The sequence below is a fragment of the Rhea americana genome, unplaced genomic scaffold (assembly GCF_003343005.1).
Source record: "Rhea americana isolate MKP2758 unplaced genomic scaffold, rheAme1 scaffold_532, whole genome shotgun sequence".
Lineage (NCBI taxonomy): Eukaryota > Metazoa > Chordata > Aves > Rheiformes > Rheidae > Rhea > Rhea americana.
This window is the reverse complement of record NW_028186682.1, coordinates 41,076-68,592: the sequence shown is the minus strand read 5'-3', so window position 1 is coordinate 68,592 and position 27,517 is coordinate 41,076. Positions and strand designations below refer to the sequence as shown.

The window sequence follows — 27,517 nt, the reverse complement described above, 5'->3', positions numbered from 1 at the left end:
GGATGAAGGAGGGGATGCGGTGCAGGCGGGATGGGATGCAGGCTGGTCGGGATGAAGGAGGGGGTGCAGTGCAGGCGGGATGGGATGCAGGTTGGTCGGGACGCATCCCCAACCTCCCACGCCCAGGTGAGACAGCGATGGGGTTTTTCTGGCTGGGGGGGGGGCTGCCTTGGAGCCTGGCCGGTCCCTGTGGAGCTGCTGCAGCTCCGTCCCAGCCCAGCCTTGGCCCTCCCCAGCTGCAGGAGCTCTATCCGGACCAGCCCATGGAGCTGCGCCTCTCGGCCCGCCGGCAGCCCCTGCTCTCCTGCCACCCCGACGGCCTGCGCCTGGCCCTCTTCGGCTCCGTGGAGGCCTTCGTAGTCCTGCCCAACGCCACCCGCGTCTCCGCTTTTCTGCTGAATATTGTGAGTGTCTGGTGCTGCTGGGGGCAAGGGGATCTGGACCCAGGCCCCAAAGAAGGTCACCTGCCCCATACGCCTGGCTGGGATGATGCTAGGTGATACTGGKGACAACCTGGGCCATGCTGGGCCAYGCAGGAGCTGGCTGGGCRGGTGCCAGGMGATGCTGGGCCGGGCTGGGGTTGCTGGGTTGCAGGCGCTGCCCCAGTCTTTCCAACATCTCTTCTTGCTGCAGGACGCCAACGTGACGGGGAAGCCAATCCTCACCGCGAGCAGGATCAGGGGCTCCGTGAGCCTGGTGGGGTGAGCAAGTCCCCCACCTGGGGCCAGGGTGCTGCATCCCTGGGAGCCCCCAGGGACGCTCCCCCTTCTCCACCCCCRGCCTTTCCCCTCCTCGGGGCTGCTCTCGCCTGCCCTGATCGCCTCCTGCCCCAGCCCTGCGCCTGGCGCTCGCACCCTGGCTCGGCGGGCTCCCGCCAGGCCAGCGGGACCCTGCTGCAGATCCCCGCCCTGGGGTCAGCCCGTGCCTGTCCCCGTCCCGGGGAGGGGGTGACCCCRTCCCCGAGCCTGCTCTGACCCCGCTCTCTCCGTCCAGGCTCAGCGTGGCGCAGGTGGAGTCGCACGTGGGGCCGCTGGAGGTGAGCGGGCCATGATGGGGCCTGGGGGGGGTCGTGCCAGGGCACCCGGCCCCGACGGCCACGGGCTTTGTGCCGGCCCGGGGGCCGTGTGCCGGGGCTGGCCCGTGCCACGGCCCGCAGGCACCCCGGGCGCGGGGCGCTGCCGCGGCGCGGTGCCGCACGCTCAGGCGCCCGTCCAGCCGGGGCAGCCCCCGCGCCGGGCGCCCACCCGCGCCCGGGCTCACGGGGCTCCTCGTGTGCCGCAGGTGAAGAACCTGCAGAACCTGCTGAACTTCGGGCTGCGGGTGTTCGGGGTGCCCCACGCGAACCGTGAGTGCTGCCCCCTCCCCGCCGCCCCCGGGCCGCCCCCGCTGCCCCGCTGACGGCTCCGCTTTCCTCGCAGGGAAGCTCCGGGCCGGCTTCCCGCTGCCGGCCGTGCGCCACCTCCGCCTGCTCAACCCCCACGTCACGCTGCAGGAGGTGGGTACCACGTCCCCCGTCCCGCACCCCGTGTCCCGCGCCCGGTGTCCCCCGTCCCGCTCACCCCACTCTCCTCTTAGGGCTTCGCGCTCATCGCCACGGACCTGCAGTACGAGCCCTGAGCCGGGTGCGACGAGCCGGGCCGCCGGCCCCGCCACGGCCCCCGAGCCCTCCCGCAGGCCCCGGCCCCCCCCCCCGGCCGTGGCCAGCGAGGAGCCGGTGGCTTTGCCGCCGCCGTGGGCCCGGGCAGCCCCTCACCTCCCCGCGGCGCCGGCAGTGATTAAACGGGGAAGCATCGCTCGGCCCGGTGTGATGTCTGTGTCCTCTCCGCCCGAGCAGAGACGTCCCCGGCCCCGCGGCCGGGCTGGGGCCCATTCCCTGCCCCGGTCCCGTTTGGGGCCAGGCGTTGTCCCGCCCCCCCTCCACCCCCCCACCCCCGCATGGCACCCAGCGCTGCCGGGACCCGCCGCCCCGGGGCGGCCGCGGCTGCACGGCCGCTTCCTGCGCCGCCCACGCGAGGGTGCTGGTGTCCGCGGCCTCCGCGCCGCCGAGCCCGGCCCCAGGCCCCCCCGTGCCACCGCGCCAGCAAGCCGGCACAGCCGAGGAGCGGGCAGAGCCCTCCCAGCCCCATCTCCTGTTCGGGGCTCAGCTCAGTGCGGGAGCTGGGGCGCTGGAGCAGCCCCGCAGCCCCGTGGGCGCCGCTTCCACCCAGCTGCCGGCACCCGCCGCGGCTGCAGCCCGCCCGGGCAGCGCCCCGGGCCCAGGGGCTGGCAGGGCCACGGTGCCCGAGCGGCTGCTGCTTGGCAAACATGTCACTGTGCAAAATTAAAATGCCCAAGGAGTCCCCTGCGCCGGCCCGGCGGCTCCCCTGCAGCCCGGGCCACGGGGGCCCTCCCCAGCGCCGCACTCGCCGACGGAGGGGAGGAAGGTGCTGGACACACGCGCGAGCCTGGTGCTGGGTGAGCTGAAGGGCTGGGCTGGACCCCTGCCCAGCGCCAGCCCCCYCAGGAGCTGGTTCCTAGGGCAGGATTAACCCCTCTCCCCCGGTGCCCCCAGCTGTCCCCGGGCACAGGGAAGAGCCGTGCCGCTGTCGGCAGTGCCTGTTCAGACCCCCAAAGGGGAGAAATGCCCAGAGCCCCCGGCCGGGCTCCAGCCAGCCCCCGCCGCGAGGGCACTGGCCCAGCCGAGAGCCGACTCCCCCTCCCCCCCCCCTCCCCCCAAGAACCACAGCACCAGCAGCAGCTCCAACGACAGAGTTTATTAGTGGATTCACCTCCACCTGCAAACCTAAGCAGTCGACGGTTGCCCTAGGGCGCGCAGGGAGCGGTTCCTACACGGGGAGGGCGGAGAGTGGGGGCCTCGCTCGGCGCGGTGGGGCGGCCGGCGGCAGCTGCGGCCCGGGAGGGCGCGGGAAGGGCCCCGGTGCCTGGGCTGCCTCTGCCCCCGCTCTCCTGGYGCGCCGTTAGCAGGGGAGCGAGGCCCCGGCACCCGCCCGCCTCGGCCTCCGCGGAGAGCACGGCACCACACATAAATACAGACATACAGATAACAAAAATAGCATTAGAGTATTCACAAATGAATAAAAACTACTCGGATATTTACAGCAGAGCGCGGGCGGTATGTACACGGAGACAAGCCCGCGAGGACAGCCTGGGTCTCCTGGTGGTCTCCTACGAACAAGAGGCTGCTGCAGAAGCCAACTTCAGCRTTACGATTTGCAGCGCCTCTGCGGCTCCCAGGCCCCGGCAGCAGCCAGGAGCAGAGCGGGGAGAAGCCAGGCACCCTGCACAGCACGCACCCGTCACAGCCACGCCACGGGGACAGGGCTCCCTTCCGCCCGCGCTATGGGGCCGGGGGAGTCGGGACGGCACGGCCGGCTCGTAGCTAGCAAGAGGTCAGCAGCAATCGGCTTTGCCGCCCCGAGCGCTGCCCCCCTCGAGAGGCTCCCGGCCCTTCTCGCTGGGCCYGCGGCAGCAGGAGGGAGCTTTCGCCCCCGCACCCGCCCTCGCTCAGCGCCTTCCTTGGAGTCGCGCTCCTGCGGAGCCCGGCCGCGGCGGCGCTGCTCCCGGCCCCGAGGCGTTGCCCTGCCGCGCTGCCCAGGCCCGAGGAGGAGCCGCAGGGAGAGGCCCGGGCCGCGGGGGCAGGCGCAGCCCCTTCCGTGCCCAYGCTATTTATTCCTGCGCTTGCTGGAAGCTGCTCGGGACACCGCCAGCCCGGCTCTCCAGGGAGCCCCTCGTGCCTCCAGCGTGTCCTCCCTTTCCTGCCCCAGAGCCTGTGCTGCCCTCCTCGCCCCGGCTCAGGACTGCGGCCGGGGAAAGCGCCCTCCCCGCCCGCCTGCCTGCAGTCCCAGCCCCAATTCAAGAGCAAAGCAAAGAGCAGGGCCCCGAGGAGCAGGCGTGGGAGGGCAGGACAGGAGGGAACACGGGAGGCCAGGCACTGCCCCACGGCAATCTACATTCAGAGGAAGAGGCAGGAGGAAGATCCCTTCCCACTGGGCACAGCCCTGGGCCTGACACACGTTCCTGGCTACACACCTGAGACTGGGCCTCAGCTCCCAGCAGCTGATGCCAGAGGAGAACAGGCACGAGAACATCACCTAGAAAGGCGTTTTGGGACAGACAGGCCAGTTCAGAGCTTCTTGCCATCAGCTTCTACAGCACTTACCCTTCCTCGCAGCTCCCGGTGGGCATGTGACTTCCCAGCAAGCTGCATGGCAGCGCTGGGAGCAGCTTTGCCCGGAGAACGCCACGGGAAAGGAGTGCTGCAGGGCTGGCAGAGCTCAGCGCCGTCCTCCTCAGCAGCTGGCCTCTTCCTGCACCCCGCTCCGGCTGCTGCCGCAGAGCAGCACCCAAGGGCAGGGCTGGGAGCCGCCGTGCAGGTGCTGAGCCCGCGAGCCAGAGACACAGCACACGCACAGGAGGGGTCACAGAGTCTGGGCCCTTGCTCTGGCTAGGGAACCTTATATTAGTAAGACATCTACACACACGCACGCACTCACACATGCAAAAATAAGTCTGTTTATTCTCCTCAAAGTGACCTAGAGGACCTGCAGGGCTGGGACACCTTCTAGCCAGTACTCCCCCCAGCTGCCTGGATCTCCCCAGTGCTAGGAGCTGTTGGCTGAAGTGCTGCATTGGTCTCAGCGCCTTTATAACACAACAGAACGGAAAATAAGAGGAGCTACAAGAAAAGGAGCTGGTGGCACTGGGAAGAGAGCTCCATGGAGCAGGGCGGCTGCCCCAGGAGGTGGCGGGGGTCTCCCCCCTGCGACGGTGACGGTGCTGGGGAGCGGAGTGTAGTGGATGTTGCGGTGAAGGCGCAGCTGTCCYGGCGACGGGAGGACTTGGTGTCGGGTCACTTGCGGCTCAGCAGAGATCCCAGAAGGAGCACTCCTGCCACAGTCGCCCCAGTCAGGAGCCATTTGTTGAAGGTCTCCTGGCCCTTCCTTATCTCTGCAGCAGCATCATTCCCGTAGAGGTCTACAAACCGCTCCTGCGAGGGAAGAGAAGCAGCAGTGAGCAGGGGGCCTGGGAGAGCACACAGAGCAGGGCCACTGCCCTGAGCAGCTGGCGGCAGCTGGCTATGGCTGCTCCCAAAGCACTGCTCACACACGGCCTTGCACGTGCTTGGGCCTCGCTTTCTCCCATCAGCTCTCACTAGCAGCACAGGAAGGCTTCAAAATCCGGGTGGTGGGAGCAGAGCAGAGGCAGGAAGGATACCCCTGCCGGCAGCAAGACTTAAGACACAGACACACACTTTTCTGGATCTGGCAGCACTAAAGGATGGCAGAGACCACCCTTTCCCCAAACGCGAACCTGAGAAGCCTCATTCACAAGCGGAGAGGGAGAGATCCTCTGTGCATGTAAAGCAGCTGGCTGTCCTTCTCCAGGCAGGGAAGGGAGCACTTGGTGAGGGTCTCACCCTGGCATGAGGGTGCTCAGGTCTGTGCTTTGCACCATCTACCACGGTGAAGGGCTCCCCTGGCTGCATGGAGAAGGGATCTCTCCCGGGACAAGTAGCTTTAGGCCACCTCCTCCGCAARGCTGGAGGTGGCCGAGAGGCATCCTGCAAGTGCCACCTTGTGGTCACACAGATCTGCAGACGCTCACAGCATCTTTGGGCTGTYGTGGGCCTTCCTCCAGCTGCCTTAGTCTCTCTGGCAGCAGTCTCTCTGCAGCCTTCTGCGGCTTTTGCATTCTCCATGGTTCAGGAGAGGGAGATGCAAGGGGAAGGAGCAGGAAGGCCCAGGGCTGTCACGCTCCTGCAGGCAGGAAAGCAGCAGTGGAGACAGAGCGGATGACAGCAGCCTTGTGCTTCCCTGCTCTGAATCATGCGCACAGGGCGAAGGGGGAAGCACAGGACCAGTCATGAGAGAACTGGATGCCAGAAGGGATTTGTGAGGAGAACACGAGGGCAGGGCAGAAGATGTATCACGTGCTCTAGGCTCTCTAAAATTAGCATCAAAGTGCGATAGAAATCATTGCAGCAGGAAAAAGTTGGGCTTTATTCCACTGCCGAGGTCTGAGGGAGCAGCAGTACAGCTGGTGCCTACGGCTACAGTACGAGCACAGACCACGTCTCCCTGCTGCTTTCAGGTCAAGAGCACGTCCTCCCACCTCCCCTGCCCCTCAGCCAGATCCCAGCACGACAAACACTCCCACAGCCCTGACCGCTCCGGGTTACTTCACAACACGCTCTGGATTTCGCATTTCAGTCTCTCGAGTCATTGCTGCAAAGCCAGCCATTCCGGGTTGAGAAATTCCTGCCTTCCCTAGAGTTTCAGGAGATGGGGCCAAACACAAGGCCCAGCCAGGAATGCAGTCACTCCAGACTTGCCCGTCTGAGCTGACCTCCTCCTCCAGCCCTTCATCTCCAGCACCGGCAAAAAACAGGCAGCTTTCAACAGTGCCACTGCGCAGAAAAGCGTCACAGCCCCTCGCTCCACTGAGGGAGGCAGGGAACACGGCTGTGAGAGAGCACCTACACCCTCCCAGGGCCCGCGCAACTCTGGTCTCGCTGCCAACCCATGCCCCCAGGGAGAGGGCAGMGCGCCCCAGCGAGCCTCCCCGCGCCCAAGAGCTCGCGCCTTGACAGCGAGCGCGCAGGCGGCGTGCCGCGGGCTAGCTCGGGCGCAGGCAGGACGCCCCGTGCCAGCCCGCAGCAGCGCRGGCAGGAGACGCCAGAACCAGCGTGGCGTCAAACCCCAGGGAACCTCGGCCGCGGCGCCGAGCCCCCGCCGCAGGGCCTCTCCCACCCCCGGGGCACCGAGGCACAGGGCCCTTCTCACCGCAGGGAGGCCTCGCGGCCCGAGACCCACTTCGCCAGTGTTTCGTGAGTGCAGCACAATGCTGGCTGCAGGCCATGGGTGGAGAGGGCTGTTTCGCTGCTCAACAGGTTCTTCCAACACACACCGGTGGCCCAGGTGGTTTAAGGCTGGTATTACATAGAAAACTCACGGGAATCGATAGGAACTCTTTCATTTAAACGGTTGCTAAACATTTACATTTGAGTCTGTATAGCTAAGTGGGAAGCCAGAATTCCCGAGACCTAGTTGTCCATCCCAGACCTTGGGCCACCATGAGGTTAAGTGCCCAGGCCCAAGGGCCGCACACTGTTTGCAGTGGAAGGAGGGATCCAAGTTCAACGACCGGGCAGACTACACAAAGGAAAGAACTTTACACCCCAGCGACTCTGAGGTTTATCAGAGCCCAGCAGAACACCAGGGTTACAGAGAGCTGAAGCTGTGTAACTCTGGCCTCACGGATCGCTTCCAGCTCAGCGGGCCAGAGAGCAGGACGGTTCAGTCTAACTTTTGTTTTCTTTCACTAGGAAAGCAGGCCCTCCTCCCTGCCACCGCACCGAGCACACAGCGAGGAGGAACCAGTAAAGCACAGCGAGAGCCTGCCAGCGCCATGCACCTCCATCCCAAGGGACAGTTGCTCTCCTGAGAGCCCTTGGGAGAAGCTTGCAGCCAGACTCCTGGCTYGGGTCTGCTTTTTCCAGGATCCTAGTTGTGTCGTACTTAGAGCCCATCTTCCCAGTAAGATCCCCTGTTCCCTGAAAATAAACGCAGTTCCAGCAACCCAGCTGTTCTGGGAAAGCAGAGATAAGCCCAGCTGACGCCATACCCATGTCACAGCCCCCCCGGTGGCAGGAGCAGCACCCTCGCCTGGGGTCCGTCCCGGTCCTCTGCTCTGCAGCGAGCTGCCTCCCCTCCTGCTCACAGCTCCCACGATGAGCAGTGGCTGCTGCCATGGGATCCACAGGGTCGGTCACTATTGGGACCAAGAGGTTCTTTAGGCAACTGCCTCTCTATTACTATTTGAAAAAGTAGCGCCGGTCCCCTAGTCCCTACAGAATAACCCCTCAGACAGTTCCTGCACTGTCACAGCTTGCAGAGCATCTCCTCACCTTGCCGCAGGTCTGCACGCRCATGCTCACGCACAGCCTTTCACAGCAAGGTGTGCTACAAGCCCGGGTGTCTGGGCTGCATCCCTTTCCTCTGCCACAGACCTTCCCGCTCACAGAGCGGCTCACGAGGCCTGTGACTTCACCCCAACAGCCGGTTGATCATCTCAGAGCGYGGCCTCCTCGCATAGCTTTTACCAGGACAGATACTGACTGGCACCTGGGTAAGCCTCTTACACATGAAGATGTAAAATGATCCCTTTTCTATTGAGGTAAGGAAAATAAGGGATTTGCAAGAGCAAATCTTTCTTGTTCATGCTACACACAAGCAGTCCATGGGCTTTCCAACCCCTGCAGCACCTCCTCCACTACCCAGTTGTCTTAGATCCTCTCAGTGCAGCATCCTTAGTCCCAGAGTTATCAACGCCCACCGCAGGGGAACAAGCATTTTAATAACAGTCCGTGGGATCTAGGTATTTCAGCACCTGCCCCTGTCCCATCCATTCTGCTGTCCTTCAAAGCTCTTCTTTGCCTCCTGTGAAGTACTGTCTCCAGTATCTCATGACCTTCCCCGACTGCCTTTCACCCCTCCACCCCCTCACAAATGCTGCCCTGCTGTAACGAGATACTAGCAGACCCAAGGGATAGAGTACTCTGACAACACGCGCTCCTGCTAGCTTGCTGCAGGGCACGTCACTATTACAGCCTTGCTCAAAGTTTTGTTCAGGAGCACGACAACTGTTCCAGTGATTCCCATCACCTACAAAGAGCAGCAGAAGGCCGACAGGTTTCCCATCGGGCCTGCCAGCTGGCGCAGGCTTTGCAGAGGTGTTGTGTTGCATCCCGGCTCCACTGCTGGAGGAGCAGACAGGCCCCGAGTCACACACAAGGGCCACCCCGAGGAGAAGGTGAGGGTTCCTGCCCCTTTCCCCAGCCTGCCCTGGCGAGGCTCTCTCCCAGGAGGGCCTGGCCAGCACTTGCCTTTGATGTAGCTCCCCCACCTAAGGCACCGCCATTCTGCCAACAGTAAACACCTACGCTTTGGAGAGCTGACAGCATCACAGCTTCACAGGGCTGTTTAAAATGCCTTAATGGCATCAATTTAAATATAAAGGAGGGTGATTGCAGCTTGCTTCTCAGTCCTTGTCCCTGGAAGAAGGTCAAGGAGCCATAGAATAGCAAGTGATTTACTGCAGGAGATGGGAGCCAACTCCAAATCCAAGGAGGGGATATTTTTAATTACAACACAGGAAATCTTTTTGCTGATACATGGTGACAAGCAGCAGAGCAGTGACAGAACATGACAAGCGACAGCAAGTTGAGAGCAGGCTGGTGAGGACAGAGGACACAGGAAACCTGGAGCACGAGTACATACAGCACAAAACATAGGCTTGTCCAAAATGCCTGGTTTTGGAGTACCTTCACTGCCCAAATTATATCCCACGGTACTGGGGTGTTCGTTCCCTCCCAGAGAAGGTAACGGCCCTTGAGGCGAGTCCCAGCCAGGCACTCAGAGCAACTGGTGCTGCAGCAGCACCACTCAGCCTGCAGGAAGGATGCTGCACAGATCCTAAGTTTCCCAGAGAAGGCTATATTGCTTGGATATTAATTAAGGTCTGCCCCACCAAGCTACATGCCAAATACACCCAACACATCTGCCACCTCTCCTCAGTTTCTCCTGCCACATCCGAGGAGACATCTCCACCTCACTGGAGCGCTGCTCTCGTAGAYGGGGCCACACAGCCATTCTGCAGAGCTGCTGCTGACTGCAGCCCAGCACACTGCTCCCGGGACCGGGCTGCTCGCAGCAGGAGCTGCTTTGCAGGGCAGTACGGAGCAGGGGGAGCAGAGACGAAGGCCAGGCTGGCTGCTCACCACAGCACGGCCAGGGTAGGAGCACCCCCTCACACTCCCTGCCACCACCTCAGCTCCTGCTCCCAGAATCCAGGTTTTTGCTCCTAGCAGAACCAACCACAAAACTGAGTGTGGGAAGGGGAAGGAGGGTCATCTGGACAATTCTCTTGGTCTGCCTGGGAAACCCACAGAAGGGTAAAATGTATCCCCACTCCTGCCAGACACTGTCCAAGCCCCCATTACCCTTTCCACAGGGCAGAGAGGAGGTGCAGGTGCATGGCAAGGGCTAGGAAGCACATGCCACCACGTTTGCTTGCTCTGCCCAGCTGCACAGATTCTCCTTGCAGAGGGGTTAAGATGCACTTTCCTTGTGGTTCCTCAACCAGCAAAAACCTGCTTAACAAGTGAAGTCAAAAGAAATGGACTCTTCTGCTTGGTACTGCAGCACTAAAGCACCTTCTCCTGCAGTGGCAGAGACAGGCACCAGGAGGGAGCCCCCATAACTAGTGCAGGGGAGGGGGAGGACACACAGCCCCAGTGGGAAGTCAGGGTGGGCTGGCATGTGACCCTCCGTGCTGCCTTTTCAATGGTATGTACCCTGGAGCTTGGGGAAAGCCAGTTCCAAGAAGCATGTTTTGAGGCCTTAGTTCTCAGAAAAGGAAGTGTTTGCTGAACAAGAGATAAATGGCATACGGCAAACYGAGAGCTATCGGGTGCTACAGGCGGAGAGGAGCACAAGAGCCCGGGGCAGGAAGGAAGGGGACACAACCCCCTCTTCTTCCCCAAGAACAGGGCAGCTGCTGTTGGAGATGCAGCTCCAGGCTGCCCAGGACCAGTTGACATAAGCCTTTCCCCTTCCCTGGGGCAATCATCCCAAGGAGCCACYGATAGTTTAGTGACCGCAGAACCACAAGCACAGATGTGTCCCCTGGGAGCAGCTCAGTGATCCCAGAACAGGGGGAGTGGGAAAACAGGCAAAAGCATCCTCTCTCCCTATCCTGGGAGCAGGCTGAAGGCTAGGGAAAGGCAGCTCGCTCAGTTCCCACACCACCACGGGCCGTGAGGGCTCTGCACCTGAAGCCCAGCACGCTGAGTACTAATTCTGACCTCTCTAGCCCTGTGTTTGGGATMTCAGGCTTGCCCAGACACGTCCAGATATTTCTGGCCTCCCCCAGTCACCTTTATCTGAGAGGAAATATTTGGAATTCCTGAGTTGCTCAAAAGGAGGACTCTGGTAGCAACAGCACGTTACTGTCTCAATCACCCTCTTTGTGTGCCTGTGCGGGCCTTATCCACCCCCGGACAGCACAGGCTGTTCCACCACAGGCTCTGAACACCCGTCACATCCCCTTCCCCACCCCCGGGTGACAGACATATCCGAGAGGAGGATGCTCTAATGCCGGCGATGAGGAAACAGCAAGAGGTTATGCCTACATGAAAGGCAATCCCTAGGTTTCACTTCTCCTCCTCCTCCAGTGCTGATGAAGGACATAACATTTCCCTGCCTGAGCCTACAGCAGCATTTGCTGTGGGCGCTTCCTCCCAGCTACACATGCCAATCTCTGGAGAAACGGCGTACCTAGGGACCCAGGCTCCCCATGCGCGCTCCACTGGCACCTTTTACCATGCAGAACACGGGCAGGTGAGGTTCTGCAATGCTGAAAGCCTCTTACCTGCACACCAGCTGCCCAAAGACTCTCAAAGCACCTAATGCAGTTTAAACAAACACAAACCAAAGCAGACAATCATTTATTCCAATCACTTCAAAATGCAGTTGCCTCCAAGGGCAGATGCAGCAGCTACTTCAGCACTGATCAGTGGTGTTGCCTGACAGTGTAGCAGATAGAAAACAGGATTATGTCTGAGATCACGAAAGTGCTCTGTCTCACGTGGAAGAATAGATTTACCAGATGCAAGGTTTAGCTGGAACAGAGTCCACATCCTGTCCTGAAAACAGCAAGGGGAAGACCCAAGGTTTCAGCCTGTTGCTGGTATCCCTATCAGAGCTTTAGTTGGTTTCATTCACCAGCACCAGCTGAAACACTACCAGCAGCCTGAGCAGGAGGGGTATTAGTTGCTAGACCCTATTCAGGGCAAGTGAAGCAGACCAAGTTCCTCTTTCAAGATAAGCTGCTACATTCAGGGAAAGAGGATTCAGTAAGTAATATTGAACCATGAAGGCAGGTGAAGGAAGCAGATGCAAGCAATTAATCCCCATCTGGTCTGTTCTGAGCCAGGGCAGAGTGGAAAGGGGAGGAAGTTGGCTGCTAGGGGAACGCAGGAGTTTGGACACTCAAGRCCTCCCTTGCATGGAGAAGAGAAGTCTGGAGGTCACTTAGAAACCAGTCTGAAGCTCTCAACACCAGAAAACAAGAGCTGGGCTCTAAGTACCCTAATAACTGTGAACCAGTGGCACTTAGTCCAACTTCAACACCGAGACTAACTCACTCCTGCAAGAGCTAGAGACCTTCACTATACACTTGATACTGAGGCCAAAAGGGTCCCCACTGCCATCACAGCACCCCTCAAGCAGGCAAAGATGCAGGGTCACTTGGTGCTCAGTGGAGGAGACCAGACCTTTTGCACACAAYGCCCCATGGAGAAGAAGCCGGCCCACACCAAGGGTAGCACCTCTCCCCACACCGTGCAGCGTCCGCACCATTCCTGCTCCACAAGCACTGCCAGCACCAGCTTGTGACAGGGGACATGTTTTGAGACAGTATCCGCATGCCGAGTACCAGCTACACATAACACCTCGCACCCAGGCTCCCCCGACCAGTGCGTCTGCTTGGGAAACGTGCTTTCACGCGAGAGTGCGTCGTACACCTTTTGAGACAGACCCCACAGCAGTCAGCTCAGCGCACACAGAAGACTTCCCGTGCAAGAATCTTACGTGCTTTACAAAAAATCAGTTGGCYCTCCAAAACCTCCTGCAGAGCAAGTCAGTCTTATTCGCAGATGGATCAAGAGAGGTGCAAAGAGGTTAAGTGATTTGCCTGGAGTTGCATAAAAATCAGCAGCATGATCCGTAACATCTGACTCCTAGTCCACATGTCCTAGTCATGAGGCAATGTTTCACTTGAAAACAAGCCACTGTTTCTGTTACACCTTAGCAGTAACACAGCTGTAGTTACAGTTAAGAGGTCTAACATCAGCCACTGGCCAGGCAGGGACTCATTTGCATTGCAAACATTTGTTAATGAAATGCTGGGAACAGTTTTGTGCTGAGAGAAGTGAGGCAAGCATGGAAAAAGAAAGGCAGCAGCACAGTGCAGACCAAAACAAAGCCCTACATTGACGGTAACCTGTTCCCAGAGCCCCTTCGGGCTGCCAGCTCACCACATGGGACTGGCATGTACAAACCTGTAGCTGAAACAGTGGGGAAAAGGCAGCTGAGATCTTTCAGAAAAACCAAAACCAGAAATACTCCCAAAGGCTGCTACTAGAATCCYGCAAACACAGTGCAGCACAGCCCAGTGTGACTACTGAAGCACAGGAGACCTCCTGGAGGTCCTCTCTCTGCCCTGCTCCACCAGAGGATCCAACCCCCCCAGGCTGCTCTGTGTGCACATGGCCCTAACCTAACCCCAGCCCTGCCTCAAGCCTAGTCCCTAAAGGGGTACAGCAGTGACACCCGAACGCGGCCATGCCAGCCACGCGGCACTGCGGGGAGCACTGGGACTGGCAGGACAACGTGCCCCCCCCGCCACAGGCACCTCCTCGTGCCAAGGAAATCTGCTGTCCAGAGGCCCCCTCCAGTTCTGGGCTGCTCCTGGGCACCTGGCGCCCGGGTGGGACAGGCCCGCTCGCAGGTGCCAGCGCCCCAGGGACCCAGCTCTAACTGTTATGCAAATAGCGACCTCCAGGAAAGCAGCTGGTTAATCTCAATGACAACGGCAGGGAATGCGGGCTCTGCGGCAGGCCTGCACCAGGGCAGCGYGCGACTTCGAGGGACACAACCACATGCTCCAAAGGGTTAAATAAGCACGTCCCCACCTCTCCTCCCACCCCAAGCAGCCACATGCTAAGCCTGCAAGCTGCTTGCTTTCAGCCGGCACCGGCAACAGCAGAGGCTGCTCCTGTTGCGTTAGCCTGAGAATTGGGGTGGAAGCCTTACAAACAGGACTTCTGTACATAAGAGAGCCAGAGCCAGCTCTCTTYCAAGCAGAAACAAACCTTCACTAGCACATTCCGGCCTTAATCCTCACCTCGGCAGTGTCCTGTCAAACTGGTTTCATCACCAGCTCCAGGGAACCTGTAACAACCCCGCACCATTCAGCACAATTTCAGCATTTTCCAAATACATGAAAGGGGCTATGATGACAGCTGTAACCCTTTTCCCTATCCCAAGGGACTGCTGTGTACAGCAAGAGACTGGAGAGAAGGGAATTGCTCCATTTCAGAAATCTGCTGAAACATTAATGTGTATTAAAGCAAGAGGTAGTGTGAATGACTAATCTACTTGCATCCATCTTTCATCAGTGATTCTCCTAGAACTAACTGGGTTGCGGACTCCCAAAGGTGCTGAAGCCTAGACCAGCACCGGGCATGCTCAGGAGAGTAGGCAAAAARCCCTCAATACAAAGGCACAGCGACAACACATAAGCTGAGCCGGATCCACTCAAGAGATTAGCACCTGCTGGGAATGGGATTGTTTTCCAAAGGGCATTAAATGGAATAGTCCAAGGAAAGACGGTCTCTCTGATGCTTCTCCCCACTGGACAGATGGTGTCTGAGCCCCAACAGGCAGAACAGTCTGCCTGCTTTTTGTGCGAGGGGCACGCTCTGGGGGCAGGAAGACTCCTGGTTTAATTTCACAGTCGCGAAGCCTGTGCTGCTGGGGAGCCCGAGCGATTCAGCGAGCCTGGTGCGTAACACAAGCACCTCTCCAGGGCCCACCGTGCCTGCGACACTCTGGGAACAAAGCTCAATTTTCACCTCGTCATAACTTTTCCCAAACATCACACAGCTCCTGTGCAATCGGCCCTTGTGTAACTATGGGGAAACCTGTGCTAAGGGACACACTGTGCTTACGTGCAGCGTGTAAGTGCTGTTACGTGTTACGTGCAGTTCCCTCTTTCTGGGTGATCCTTATAGCTCTCACCAGCTGTTAGCCAGACCATAAGCCTTACTCCAACCCCACTTTTCAGGGAAAGCCAGCACTACTASACTCTTTCTGAACAAGGCTGGGTGCAGGCACATCTTGATTCTTTTTCCCCAGAGGAGATGGGTCACTGGGGACAGGCAGACTGGTTCTGCTGCCTCAGGAGTCACTTGTTCTCCAGCATCCCTGAGGAACACCAGCCAAATCTCACCACTTCCCACTTCAGCCTAAGAGTCTCACAAGGCTGTTATAATCCTTCCATGCCCTTGAATGAAAAAGGGGAAAGGGTGGAGGTACAGGAAGAGGAAGAAGATGTGCTCATTCCGTTTTCACTTCCTGTTAGTCCATATGAAATCTCAAATGATTCAGCCCGTGAAGTCACTTTTAGCAAAATCCTTGCTGACTTGAAGGGAGGAAGCAGCATGGGGAGCTGATGCAGCAAATGCAAGAGAGAAGGCACAAGAAGGAGCCTGCACTCTGCTCTTGGCTCCTCCAAACATGTTGTTGCATGAAATAATCACTGGAAGCTTCCAAAAGAGGTCAGTTGGTCTAGGAGAAAAAATTAACTCTCCCAACAAGTTCAATACACTTGTGAGCCATACCATTACAAGATGGAAGCACTTACAACACTGGTATGACTGCCTACTTATTGGTAGCAACATCTCATTTTCTTAAGTTAGGTCACCCTGAAAATACCCAGGGCCACATACACACCCAKCTTCCACATCCCGGCCCAAAGTATGAGCCAGCTAGCCACAAGTTACACATACAGTAATGTCACATACTGCCACCAGCCTTTTTTTCCTGGCATAAGAACATTTGTAGGATCCCCAATCTCTTTCAGCACAAATGACAACAAAAAGCACAGAGATGTGCAAATGAGATCAGAATCATTCCAGAAACAGCAAAGCGCAGACCACTGTCCCACTGCCCACTCCTACCAAGCACAGTATTAGCTACATTCAAACAAAATCCACCTAGGGTTACACAAGAGCCTCTGCCTCTTGCTTTCTGTAGAGCCCTTCACCCTGCCTCAGAAAGGAAAACTCTTCCACTCTCCTTTGAGAAGCAGCTGCCAGGTCACCGGCGCCAACAGCCCATTCCAGCAGCTCTGTTCTCACAGTCCAACTCCAGCAAACAGGTCCCAGCACAGGCAGCACAACCTGCTTCGACAGTGGCAAGGCCCTACAAGACTCTGCTCACCAGCCYCCTTCCACAGCTCCCAGCACGGAGCGGCTCCCGTCCGGAAGCCTTCTGCTCTCGCTCAAAACTCCTCAGTGTTGCCAAGTTGTCCTATTTCGGCATATTTGATTTCAGCCTTCAGAGCACCTGGCTGGCAGCAACGCAGGGCAGAGGGAACCTGGCTGCTCTCTGTTCTCGGCCAGAGCGAGCCCCCGAGCAGGGGACACCTGCCTCGCTCCCACCCTAACCTCAGGACCGCGGCTGCCCAGCGAAGGGGGCAGCCCTGGACCCGTCCGGGGGCGGGCAGSCTCGGCAGAAACGACTGCCTGAGCTCTCCTCGAGACCGGCCCCTCCTCTGCCGAGAGGCTCTTCATCTCAAGGGCTGATCTCCCAAGCAGGATACCGATGCCAGAAGCTAGCTACTAATTGGATCTACTTAAGTCAGAAGCTACGTCTGCAGACACAGCTGAAACACAAGCTTGAGCAGGAAGAAGGATAATGCAATAAATTCAAGCAGCTCTCCCCAAGGGAATCAAACAGACCCCTGGAACTTCCCTCTTCTCAAATATAGCTTATTACCCTTCCTTGGGCATGCTGTGTTAATGCACGGAGAAACAGCTATCGAAACAGCAACCGGCATAACATCAGCTGAAATGCAGAGAGTTGGTTCCATACCATGCTCATCCAACTCCCTGCTCCCATCAGCAGAAGGGAGAAAGACCAGGACAGCACAATGTTCAGATAATCCCAGTGGCCACAGGAACCTCTCTGGTTAATGCTCTGAATTCTGTCCGCTCCTCCCTCCCTCGCTACCCTCGAGGCAGACAGCAGCACTGAGTGCACTGGGTTTCCCATTAAAGAGATCCTGAGAGACAGCACTGGGTTGGTACACGTGAGCACGTGTCCGAGAGAAAACACGGGCGGATGGAGATGCTGGCTGCATGGAGGAGCTGTACTGGGCGTTTCCGCCTGGAGGCAGTCCTTCCCAGTACTGCTCAGCCCTTGTATTTTTTTTTCTTTCCAACTAAATTAAACATGAGGATAAAATAAGCAAAATACCTAAAAATAAAAAATAAAGTGAGCATTTCTACAGCACAACTAGGTCACAGCTCCCTGGCATGCAAGCCGTGGCAGCCCGAGCTCTGTCTCTCAAACCTCCTGGGTTCAAAACTGACATCTCTTAAGATGTCCCCTCCTGAAACCCACACCTGCTCCCCGGTAACCCCAGCTGGAGCCATCTGCTAACGGCTTTGCCTCCCGACAGCTCTCAGCACCCTCACTCAGCCTGAGCCGTTTTGCTTGTGTGGCAAAGTGTAACCTTTTTTCCCCCACCTGAATGCTGCAGCAGTATACAACACCCCGGAGGGCCAAACCCAGGCTGCCCTAGCGCATCTGCACTTTGCCGTGCTCAGCGTGGGCTTTGGTGGTGAGCTGGCAACGAGGGGAGAGCTCTCACACTCTTTAACTTTAATGTTGAGCATCTCAAGGACATTTAGTAGTTTGACTTTGGAGAGGTTTTGCACCAGCAAATACCACCCTGCATGTCTCGCCAGGCAGGCGGCAGGGAGGCTGGGAAAGAAAAAACTCAGTTTCCCTCTCCAAGGACATGGCAGCAAATCAAGGAGTGCCCTGGCACGGAGGGACACTGTTTCCCTTTCATGCCTCTATTATCAGCGTTAATCTTTAGTCATTCAGAACAATAGTGTTTAAGGGTAACATCCCTCCCGGGAGGGTGGAGGAGCAGAGCTAGTTGCTTCCTGCCACTCAAAGGCAGTGGCCACCCCACGGAGAGAATACCTCAGCGCTGAATCACGCCAGGAGGCATGTGGACATCAGTGGYATTTCCCCACCGCTGCCAGGGTCGCCAGCGGGGAGAAGAGCAGCCCCTCTTCTGCTGCCGTCTCAGGAAGCACCGCTCAGCCTGTCCTCCTGGCTCTGCACGTCTGCTCCGCTGCCACCGCTGATATCCACCCCTTCCCCCACCTCTCTCCAGCTCCTCCTGGGAATACTCTGGCTTCTCAGTTAGTGGGGAAACAGCTACTAGAGATTCCTTGTAATGGCAGGACGGGGCTATTCTTGCAGCCTTCAACAACTTGGTAAAAATCAAAAGGAGAGAAGCRTAAGCAAAGGCCTTGAAACATCGCACCACCCTTCTGCCTTTACCACACTAATGCTTGGGGTGGGCTGCGCGCACATCAGCTTTCTTGGAGATAAACCATGCATGCAAAACATACAGGAGCTTCACATAGTTTTCACCCAGAGCCGAGCACCCTGGACACGCAAGAAAACTGCAGCTTCTGCAGYGGAAACAAGAGATCATTGCTCCTTCCCACCCCTTCTGCCAAGGTCTGACAGCTCATCTCAGCCGAGACAGGCAAAGATACTCAGGGCAGTGCTCAGACAGCGCCCTAAACTCCAGTTTCAAACAGGAGCAGGAGACTATCACAAAGACTAACGCTATCAAGAGCAGCTGTGAATACACAACAGTAAAAAACAGTTTGTTAATTACGCAATAAGGTTTTTTCTTTTTGAATGATACTGGGCTGTTTGGATTAAAAAAAAAAAATCTCTTTACAGAAGTACTTGACAAATTGGAGTTCTCACAGCCTCCCCTGGGAGGGAAGGAAATGTTATCCCCTTCTGCTGAAAGGCGCAGGGTTAAGTGGGCTGCACTGAGTCACAGTCCGGCAGTGACAGAACAAGAGCCAGATCAGGAGTTCTGCCTTCCAGGCGCCTGCTCTAATCACAGATCTCAGAAATGTAATCAAACTGCACCACACATTGAGAGGCTGGGAGGAACACAGAGAGGGCCCCRAAACAAGAACTGAGTCAACGGGGTGAAGCATAAAGCTCTGAAAATGTGTCTTTCCCATCTTTCACTTTCTAGTGGCAGGAATGCTGCTGCTGGGCTGGGACAGGAAGCAGCAGTGGAAGTCATTCCAATGGCATTTCCTGGAGAGCACTGCAGAAAAGCCTCCCAGCTCCCAGTCAGCTTGCGAAGCTGCCAGAAAGCTGCACAGAGCAGAAATCTCACACAAGCCCCTCAGTCACAACGCAGCTACCTGCTACTAGCCAGGCTGTCCCGCCCCAGGAGAGAGCCCCAGTTGGGATCCTGCAAAACAGGATCATCAYGCAACCAGTTCCCCGGAGCCAGGGGAACGTTCAGTGCTACAGAGGGACACAAGGGACTCTGCTGGCAGGAAGAATATTTTTTTTTATCACAAGCAGGCAATGACAATGGGGACATCATGTCAGCTGCAAAGGACATGTACCATAAAACCATTACAGAGGATGGAGTAAAAAGCTGTAGCTCAGATAAGCTTTGTGCACCACCAGCTGGGCTTCATCTTTGAGATAGCAAAGAGCATCCTTTGGTTATCTCCACCCACTTCCTAGCACAMAGTCAGCTTTGCTATGTGCTAGCCAAAACTTGGAACTGATGGCTTTGATCTAGAAGGGGAGCAATGATTCCTAATGCCCCAGAAACTCAGTGTGTTAATACTCACTCAGGTGGTGCCAAAATGGCAAACCTCTGGAAAACACCATTCTCCCCAGGGGCAGCTCATTTTACACACAGTGCAACAGGCGCCTCTTCAACACATGCCATGGACACCTAGTGCTGGAGTTTCTTTCAATATCTCAGAACACAACAAGAGCAGAATTCAAACGCGCGCTGATCTCAGACTGTCCAGAAAGCTTGAACCAGCAAGACCTGAGGTTCACAGAGCAACCAGGATATACTAGATAACGTGGTAGTTGCAGGAGGCAGGATTGTGCAGGATATCTGGACAAGTAGATTTGGGACTCTTCATTTGCATAAATATATGAGGTATTCAATGGAGAGTCTACATTTAAAGTCTAACATTAGAGTCAAACCTCCAGCAAACATTACATTACAAACTGTTGGCATGGRAGGAAGAGGCTCAGCCTCCCAGAGAAGTTACTTGCAACAAGGTGTAGCAGCCGCAGATGTAGGCACAAGGTCAAAAAGCATTTCTGAAGAGCCAAGAATCGAAGTCTAGCTCTAAACCTGAAACCATTCAGAAGGTTGAAACTAGAATTCAGGATGAAATCCCAGCTGCATGTCTGTCGTATGACACAGTCTGAATCATTTCCTATCATTCAAAGGAAAATTGAAAAACTAGAAAATGAGTTTGCTATATTGACATCTTCTAAGGGTTTTCCCCAAACAGAACCACAAGTCGCCATTCCACTGCAGAACAACACAACATGTACAACCCAGCACGCTCAGCCCTGCGTGGCAGGGGACCACCAAGAGCTTGGGATTCACAGGACCAACATAGGAAGTAGCTCCAGCCAGTCCGTTCTCTTTCAGTCCAGCTCATTTTGTCAGGATTCAGATGTTACAGACTGATGACAAAGACACTGGGCGCTTTCAATCCCAGCCTGACACAGACCCTTGATGCTGGTCCCTATCACATGCTCTGCAAACAAAAAAACCTTTGCCACACAGACCTGTCTCCAAGCTCCCAGAGAACACTGTATTTAAACCCCACTCTGAATGTGGATTTTAGCCTTCAAAGAGAGACTGTCATCCCCCGGAAGGTCACAACTGGACAAGACACTTTTGATACRTCTCTGCAAGGCACAGAGCAGAACTACTGCTCAGTTTCCTTTCTCAAACATATTAAGTATGGTCAATATATCCCTGCTTGCCAAGCTCTYCGATGAACCTTGTGTTTCTCCCTCCTGTGTTCCCTCTGACCAGATTTGTTTTCTGCAATTCCTTTGATCGCTACTGGATTTACTGTTTAAAGTTTACAGCTAGTGGAATTTGGTCCTGGTCAGAGTAGTTGCTGTAGGAAAATGTCCTAGTCAGTTTTGACRGCTCCCACAGGCAGCAACTCTTTCCAGTCCAGGGCTGCTTGTTAAATGCCTGCCTCAGGATTTGTTTGTTTTCCCAGTGGCAAATTGTGGAAAGGAGAGAAAACAAAGGTATGGCCAGTAAACTGGACAATATATATCCACGTTGATATCAGGTAGCARGATTTACCATTTTCCAAGAAAATGGTTTATCAAGAAAACTGTTACAACACAGCACACATCAGCTGTAATAGCCCCTCCAAAGCCTAGCCTGCACTCCAGTACCATCCTGCACTTTCTTTTGTTCCACCACTCTTCACAGATGGAGAATGAAACAAAGTCTTTGTAYGTCAACAGATTCTATGATACTTCCAATGGTACTGCACTCCTTCCCCCTCTCAGAAAGGCTTTCCAGGAAGTGAAATGCTGCAACACTCCAGAACGCAAACCACCTGGTCTTTGCCAAGAGCAGGCCTGCCAGAACTTGTATCCTTCTCCTTGGGACTTGCCTGCTGCACCYCTTAGCAAGCTTTGTTTGAATGGACCAGTAAAACAGCTCAGACACACTGAACGGCAGCCGTAACCCTGTGCAAACAGGACTGCAGGAGAGGGRCTCTGTTCTAGTGACACTCTTCAAGGGAGAAATAAATGGCATCAGGCCAACACTTCTCTCTGCAGCTGGAATCATGCTAAAATGAAGCAGAGCATCCCCATGTACGCACCACACAAGAGGCACTTAAGAGCTCTCGGGGCCCCTGTGTGCTGTTACAGTGCCATCCCTTCACCAAGGGTGGCACAGTTGCCCTCCGAAAAGAAGCGTACTGAAACTTGTGTCCAGACAAAAGCTACAGCTGGACAGCTGAGCAGTCAAGAAAGTACCAGTCAGGTTCTGCAACCAGCAGRCAGAAGCCACACTCTTAGCCCTTTCTTGGTGGCCAGTGTGGTGGATCGCCGTCCAGCAGCAGGGCCTCTACCACACTACCTGTCCTCCTTTCAGCTACCAGCACAACCCAGGCAGAGTTAGGAGCCCCATTCAAGGTTACAAGCACAGTGCAAAGCTGCTCCCCAGGGTGGGAAACATGGCTAACAGATCTTCAAAGCAAGAGTTGGTGGGCGGGTCAGATGGAGAGCAGTCCTGACCCTTCTGCAATCTGCTGAACAAATATTTGTTCCAAACAATGAATTTAAAGACAGACACAAAAAAATGAAGAGTCTTAACTGCGATAGTTTGTTGGGGGTGGGGAACACWGGGAGGAGGTGTTTCATTCCCCACAAGCAGGGACCAGTGATTTTCCACCAGTGATTTAATCTAAATCCCCTAGAGAGTTCATTTACAAAAAATCAGATTGCATTATCGCCTAGGTCTCCAGGATACAACCCAATCCGTCACTAACAGCAACAGCCACACCAGCACGGAAACCTCAATTTGATCACTCAATTCCAAGACTAATCTGTGGCTTTAAAAGCCAAAGCTGGAGGGAGGGGGGAAGAACTCAGCACTTGGCCAGGGTTATCTACTGGATGAGCGCTAATGGGCCAGACAGAGCCTGCTGAAATGGCCAGCAGACCCTGGGTTATTAATCGAAACCAAGCTCCTCTGCCTGAGCAGCCCCACCCAGGCAGTGCCCCGGGCAGCCACATTCCAGGAATTCCTGCGCCCTGGGTGCACCAACTCCCTCTCCCTGGGTGCATCCACTTGCCCCCTCTCCTGGGTCCCTGGCAGAGCTAGCCAGGCCAAGCAGGCACAAAGAGCTGCTGAGCTCCGAGGGCTCCCGTGGGTCACCTCTGTCAGAAGGGTGTTCCGCACAGAACTGGGCTTAGAGGTTCCTGTCCCCTTTTCACATCTGTAGGGGTTTTGTGATGGACTGCTGCTGATGAGCTATACTCAGCTTGGCAGTCAAAGACCTTAGCTTACCAACATGCAAAGCAAGCAATTCTCCACCATTTAAATGCTAATAATTGACACAGTGAACTCTTCCCAGTGGGCACTAGTAAAGGTTACATCTGYAGGGAATCACTAAAATCCAGAAGTAGAAGCAAGAAGAAAACTCAAACATCTGTAGGCCATATACCTCCCACTGGCAGAGTCCCATGCAATACTGCACAGACAGACCAGGCATTTCAAGAATGCTTCCTGAAGAAATGCTTATTCATGTTAATACATAACCATTGAAAGCAACCTCAACTTTGCTGCTCTGGGCAGCTGGGAATATTGCTCAAGCCAAGTATGAAGCAGCTGCAGATTTAGCAGCTCCCCAGCAGAGAGGTAGCYACACACCTCAGCTTTGGCTTGCACCACACCAGCTCCAACTGCCCTGAGATGGGCCTGAAAGGGGCTGCTCCCAGCAACCTACTGACAAAGATTCGCAGCAAGATTCACTTCACCAGCRAATATAGCAGAAGGCAAAGTCCTGTCTTTAGAATGAAGAAGTAGCTATTACTCCATGAGACCACAAGGCTGACCCTTAGAAGGGCTGCGTGCTCATAGCAGAGGAAGCTCCACTCCCTACTGCTAAATGACACCAGCAACATGCCCAAGAACAAGAGCTCCCATTTGAAAGACAAGCTTGGATGGCACTTCGCTCCCAAAGGCTCTTAGAAAACCGTCTTTTATGTAACACTCAAGAAGGCAGCAAAGAAACAGCGATGAAGGAGGACAAGTCCAGACAAAAATTATTTTTGCCTCATCACAGTGGACTGACCCTCCTGTGGCAAAGCATTAAGAATATAGAGAGCAAGGCCAYGTACCAGTTTACCTCCCTGCATGATCTAGGACATGTGCTGGTATATACATCACACTGAGCTGCTACCACGCTTTAGACCACTGACAGTCTTGAACAAGTAGGACGCAGGAGAGTGGTTCTTACCCATCCGCCATTCTCTTGGATCCAGGGATCTAGATGGTCGGTCAAGTACGTGGTCATCCAAGATACAATGCGTCCAACCAATACCCGCATCTCCTTGTCAACACTCTCCACACACAATGCCCCTCCGAAGGAGAAGAAAGCCACGATGCGACCCCAGTTCACTCCGTCCCGGAAGAGTTCATTCACCACCTGCTCAAAGCTCTGATACGCCGTGCCAGGGGTGATGTGGAGCTGGGAAGTGAGGTCACTGAAAGCTCTCCGGTACCTCAATTCAAATTCATCTCCAGCCTCTCTCAGTGCCTGCCTCACATCAGCCGCTTGAACAATTTCACGCACTTCGAGGCTGCTCCTGTGCACAGCAGCTCCATTCACTATGTGGCTAGCAGGGGGATGCCAAGACGGGCTCCCATTAAGGACACCATCCATTCCAGCCCCTACCGCAAAATCAGTCCTGTTCTCATCCTCTTCCTCGAGCTGACTCCAGCTGTATCCCTTCTGCGAGAGCTTGTAGGAAACAAAGTCAATCACTAAGTCCCGGTTACTGCTGGACATTTTCACACTAGGGAAACTCTCAGTGAGTCCATGGTCCAGAGCACAAGCAGATCAACACACTTAGCAGGTCCTGACTCTGCTCTTCTTCAGGACTGATGAAAACATCTGACCTCTGCACAGACAAATGCCAGAGGAAAGAAAGGAGAGGCAAAGAAATGGTTAACACTCCAGCTTTTTAGGTGCATTCATGCCATTAACATCAATAGCTTATCATTAGACTGAGGTCATCAGGCACCTTTGCAGATGGGTTTATGCTGTACAGCAAGCTGACAGCCGCACCCCCTCCTGCAAAACCAAGCCAAACCCCAAAGGGAGCTCCAGCTTGCTCCAAGCCACCCTGGTCCCCCAGCCACCAGCCCCAGGATCTCACCGGATGCAGGCACCGCCAGGCAGGCCAGATGCAGGCAGGCTGAGGCGGCGGCTCTGGCTCTGCCGGGGCAGCGGGCCGGCCCCGGCCACGCTCCGCCAGTCCCGGAGCGCCGCGGAGGCAGCACCGCCCCGCTGCCCGGCCCGCCCGTTAAAGGGCCCGACCCCCCACCACCACCCCTGCCGCGGTATTGCCCAACGGTGACAACAGCCATGCAACCGCCTGCTCGGGCCACCAGCGGAGGGTCCCGGTGGCCAGAGCTGCCCCGAGCTGCGCCGGCAGCTGCCCGTGGAGGGGCCTAGTGAGACATCAAACGCAGCGTTTCCGGTCCCTGGGGATTAGCTTGGCTGGGTACCACGGCTCCCAGGTGCACCACGGTGCACAGCTGAATGCAGCTGCCACTACCATCAAATCCCTGCTGCCTCCTGAACAGCCAGAAGCTGTCCCCCACTTTTCTGAAATCCCAGCAAAAAAATAACCTTACTCTCCCGCAGGCAAAATAGGAGAAGTTAAGGGGGGGGGGGAGGGAGGGAGGTTCAAAATATCCTTTAAGAGAAGGTAAAAAAAACTACATGAAGTCTGTTTAGGGCTTCTAGCACTGTRGCTGCAGAAGGAGGAATGCACAGGGTTACAAGTCAATGCCACCCTTTACAGTTTTCAGTATTGCCCTGAAATACTGCATTATGAAAAGCATATCTAGTAATAAAGCAGGGACAGAAACAACCCCAAAGAAAGTCTTCTAAATATATCAGTCTGCCAGCTACTATACTCAAATGGAACCACCACTGCCTCTAGAATAAAAGGAATTTATAATATTATTTAAACTGTCAGAGATCTCCATACTCAAAAATTTGAATTCATTACTTCTTCCACAAAACTATATCTCCCACTCCCCAAAGGAGGCACTACGYATTTTAGTCACTGAAGAATCTACATTCATCTCAAGGCTCTTTACTCAATGCACTTTTCTAGTACTCATTTTTACTGGAGTGAGCTTCTCCCAGCTCCATTCCTACTCTGCACTACAGCCTGCAAGGAGAGGCAGATCAAGGTTGCTTCCCTTTAATCTCCYTTTTCATAAGGATCTGTAACAATAGGCAGGATGCACTGGTCCCCTATCAGGGCACAGCCTGAAGAGAGAGCACATCTGTGTTTCTGTACTCACCCCCTAGAGAAAAATTGCAGAGAGAAAGCTCTGGGCTGGGAAATCTCAGCTCACTTCGTCTGCTGGACCAGCTGCATTTGAGAGAGTTTGGATTAAAGTAATCTGACACTGAAAGGAGGCAACTCCCCGGCCCTCCCACAACGTTTTCCATCCCGCCCCCTGCCATTCTCGCACCAGCCCCATGCTAGTCATAGCAGCCTTCCCCAGCCTGCAGGGACCAGAGGGTTGCAGGGCGTTCTCATCTCCAGAGCTGAGACTTTTTGCTCGTTCAAATTTCACTTGAGCTTTGTCAGTCACAGCAGCCTTAAAGGGACCAGATTCAGGGATAAGCACCAGAAGAGCCAAGATTTAGTTTGCTTCTTCAAAGACAGATAATCAAGTATAGGAACTATGAAGAAACCAGGAGTCACTGCTCTATTTGAAACAGGAGTGTCCTGAGCTCATGCTGGTTTGCACATTGTACAGATTGCAGTTTACGTGCATCCTTTTTTTTTCCTCTTTTTGCTAAAAACCTGGACAGTGAGTCAGTGTAGCAGAGGAAAGAATGGGTCATAGGTAAAAAGCAGTATCTAATCTCTCAGTAAATCATCTCTAAGAACGATAGCATCATTCATCAGCTCTGTGATCCGTATCACTAGGAGGGAGGAATGCCATAAAGAGCTCTAGAACCGCACGGCAGTTGACATACCTTCCAGGCGCTCTCACRTATTTGCTGAGGGGCGGAAACATAACACGAGCAAGCCACAGGGACGGACGAGCCTCACCGGGCTCCCCCGCGGCTTACCGGGATGAACGGCACCGCTTTAGCRACGCCCCCGCCTCCAGGTAGGCCCGAGCCGAACAAAGGGCATTCCCGCCCGGCGGGGCGGCGAGCCGCGTCCTCCCGAGCGCCGCCGTCCTGGCGAGCGCGGCCTGCCCGGTGCCCGTGACACCGCGCCGCGAGGACTGCCGGTGCCCAGCCCTGTTTCTTCGCGGCTGGGGGGAGCAATTCCTGGTACTCGCTGCTATTAGCAACGAGCTCCTGCAGCCTCAGCCCGGTACCGAGCGGGCGCCAGCTCGGCCCGGGCAGCAGCACACCCTTGCGCCGCCACCCGCCCCGCCGGCCGCCGTAGCCGCCCCCCCGCCGGCCGCCGTAGCCGGCTGGGCGGGCCGGGCGGCGCGCGGAGCCCGAGCACGAGGACCGCCACGGGACCCGCGAGAACGGGGCCCACGCTACCCGCCCCCGCGCCCGCCAGCCAATCAACCGCCAGGAAAGCCCCGCCGGGCGGGGCCTGGAGGCGGGCGCTCCCATTGGCTGAGCCGTGTGTCACTCACGGCCTGCCCCACTCCGCCCCTCACCTCGGCGGCCGGCGGAGGGCTCGGGCCTTTCCCCTTCGCCGGTCCGGCGGGCCCGGCTGGCAGCACAGCGAGAGGTCGCGGGGAGCCCTGCCGGGCCTGAGCCCGCTCAGCAGTCCCCGGGCTCCTCCTTCATCGCCCGCCAGGCGGCCGCCGCGCTCCTGGGCCGCGCCGGGGGGGTGCGGTAGGGTAGGAGGGGGCAAAGAGGGGGCGGTGCGCATGCGCAGTGCGCCGCGAGCCCGAGCGGGGAGCAGTGCGCATGCGCAGGGGAGGCGGGGCGGGACTGTCCGTTAATACGGCGGGAGCGGAGGCGGCGGCGCGCGGCAGTGCGCATGCGCGGCCCGGCCGCGCGCAGCCGTGGGCT

General features: G+C 56.4%; 2 protein-coding genes across 5 annotated transcripts; one reads left to right on the top strand and one right to left on the bottom strand.

Moving 5' to 3' along the window:
- Positions 1–51: 51 nt before the first annotated feature.
- BPI (bactericidal permeability increasing protein) lies at positions 52–1,617 on the top strand. Its single transcript, XM_085318402.1, has 7 exons — positions 52–126; positions 237–404; positions 634–701; positions 994–1,036; positions 1,282–1,345; positions 1,419–1,495; positions 1,576–1,617. Exons 1-7 carry the CDS (start codon positions 52–54, stop codon positions 1,615–1,617), a joined length of 537 nt encoding a protein of 178 aa, XP_085174528.1.
- A 1,121-nt stretch (positions 1,618–2,738) lies between these two features.
- Positions 2,739–27,355, bottom strand: BCL2L1 (BCL2 like 1). 4 transcript variants are annotated; one of them, XM_085318391.1, is made up of 4 exons: positions 27,157–27,355; positions 25,819–25,889; positions 23,735–24,398; positions 2,739–4,987 (listed from the first exon to the last, which is right to left on the bottom strand). In XM_085318391.1, the coding sequence occupies exons 3-4, from the start codon at positions 24,284–24,286 to the stop codon at positions 4,850–4,852; spliced, it is 690 nt and encodes a 229-aa protein (XP_085174517.1). In that variant the 5' UTR covers positions 24,287–24,398; positions 25,819–25,889; positions 27,157–27,355; the 3' UTR covers positions 2,739–4,849. The 4 variants fall into 4 exon arrangements, with proteins under 4 accessions (XP_085174517.1, XP_085174515.1, XP_085174518.1 ...); XM_085318389.1 differs by lacking the exon at positions 27,157–27,355 and adding an exon at positions 26,507–27,022; XM_085318392.1 differs by lacking the exons at positions 25,819–25,889; positions 27,157–27,355 and adding an exon at positions 26,507–27,022.
- Positions 27,356–27,517: the final 162 nt, after the last annotated feature.

Bases quoted from the DNA above. Each gene is read 5' to 3' on its own strand.
- BPI (XM_085318402.1), top strand. From the start codon at position 52: ATGAAGGAGGGGGTGCAGTGCAGGCGGGATGGGATGCAGGTTGGTCGG. The intron at 405-633 runs GTGAGTGTCTGG...TTCTTGCTGCAG, and splicing joins CCGCTTTTCTGCTGAATATT to GACGCCAACGTGACGGGGAA. The intron at 1,037-1,281 runs GTGAGCGGGCCA...CGTGTGCCGCAG, and splicing joins CGCACGTGGGGCCGCTGGAG to GTGAAGAACCTGCAGAACCT.
- BCL2L1 (XM_085318391.1), bottom strand. From the start codon at position 24,286: ATGTCCAGCAGTAACCGGGACTTAGTGATTGACTTTGTTTCCTACAAG. The intron at 4,988-23,734 runs GTAAGAACCACT...CTTCCCTCGCAG, and splicing joins TCCAAGAGAATGGCGGATGG to GAGCGGTTTGTAGACCTCTA.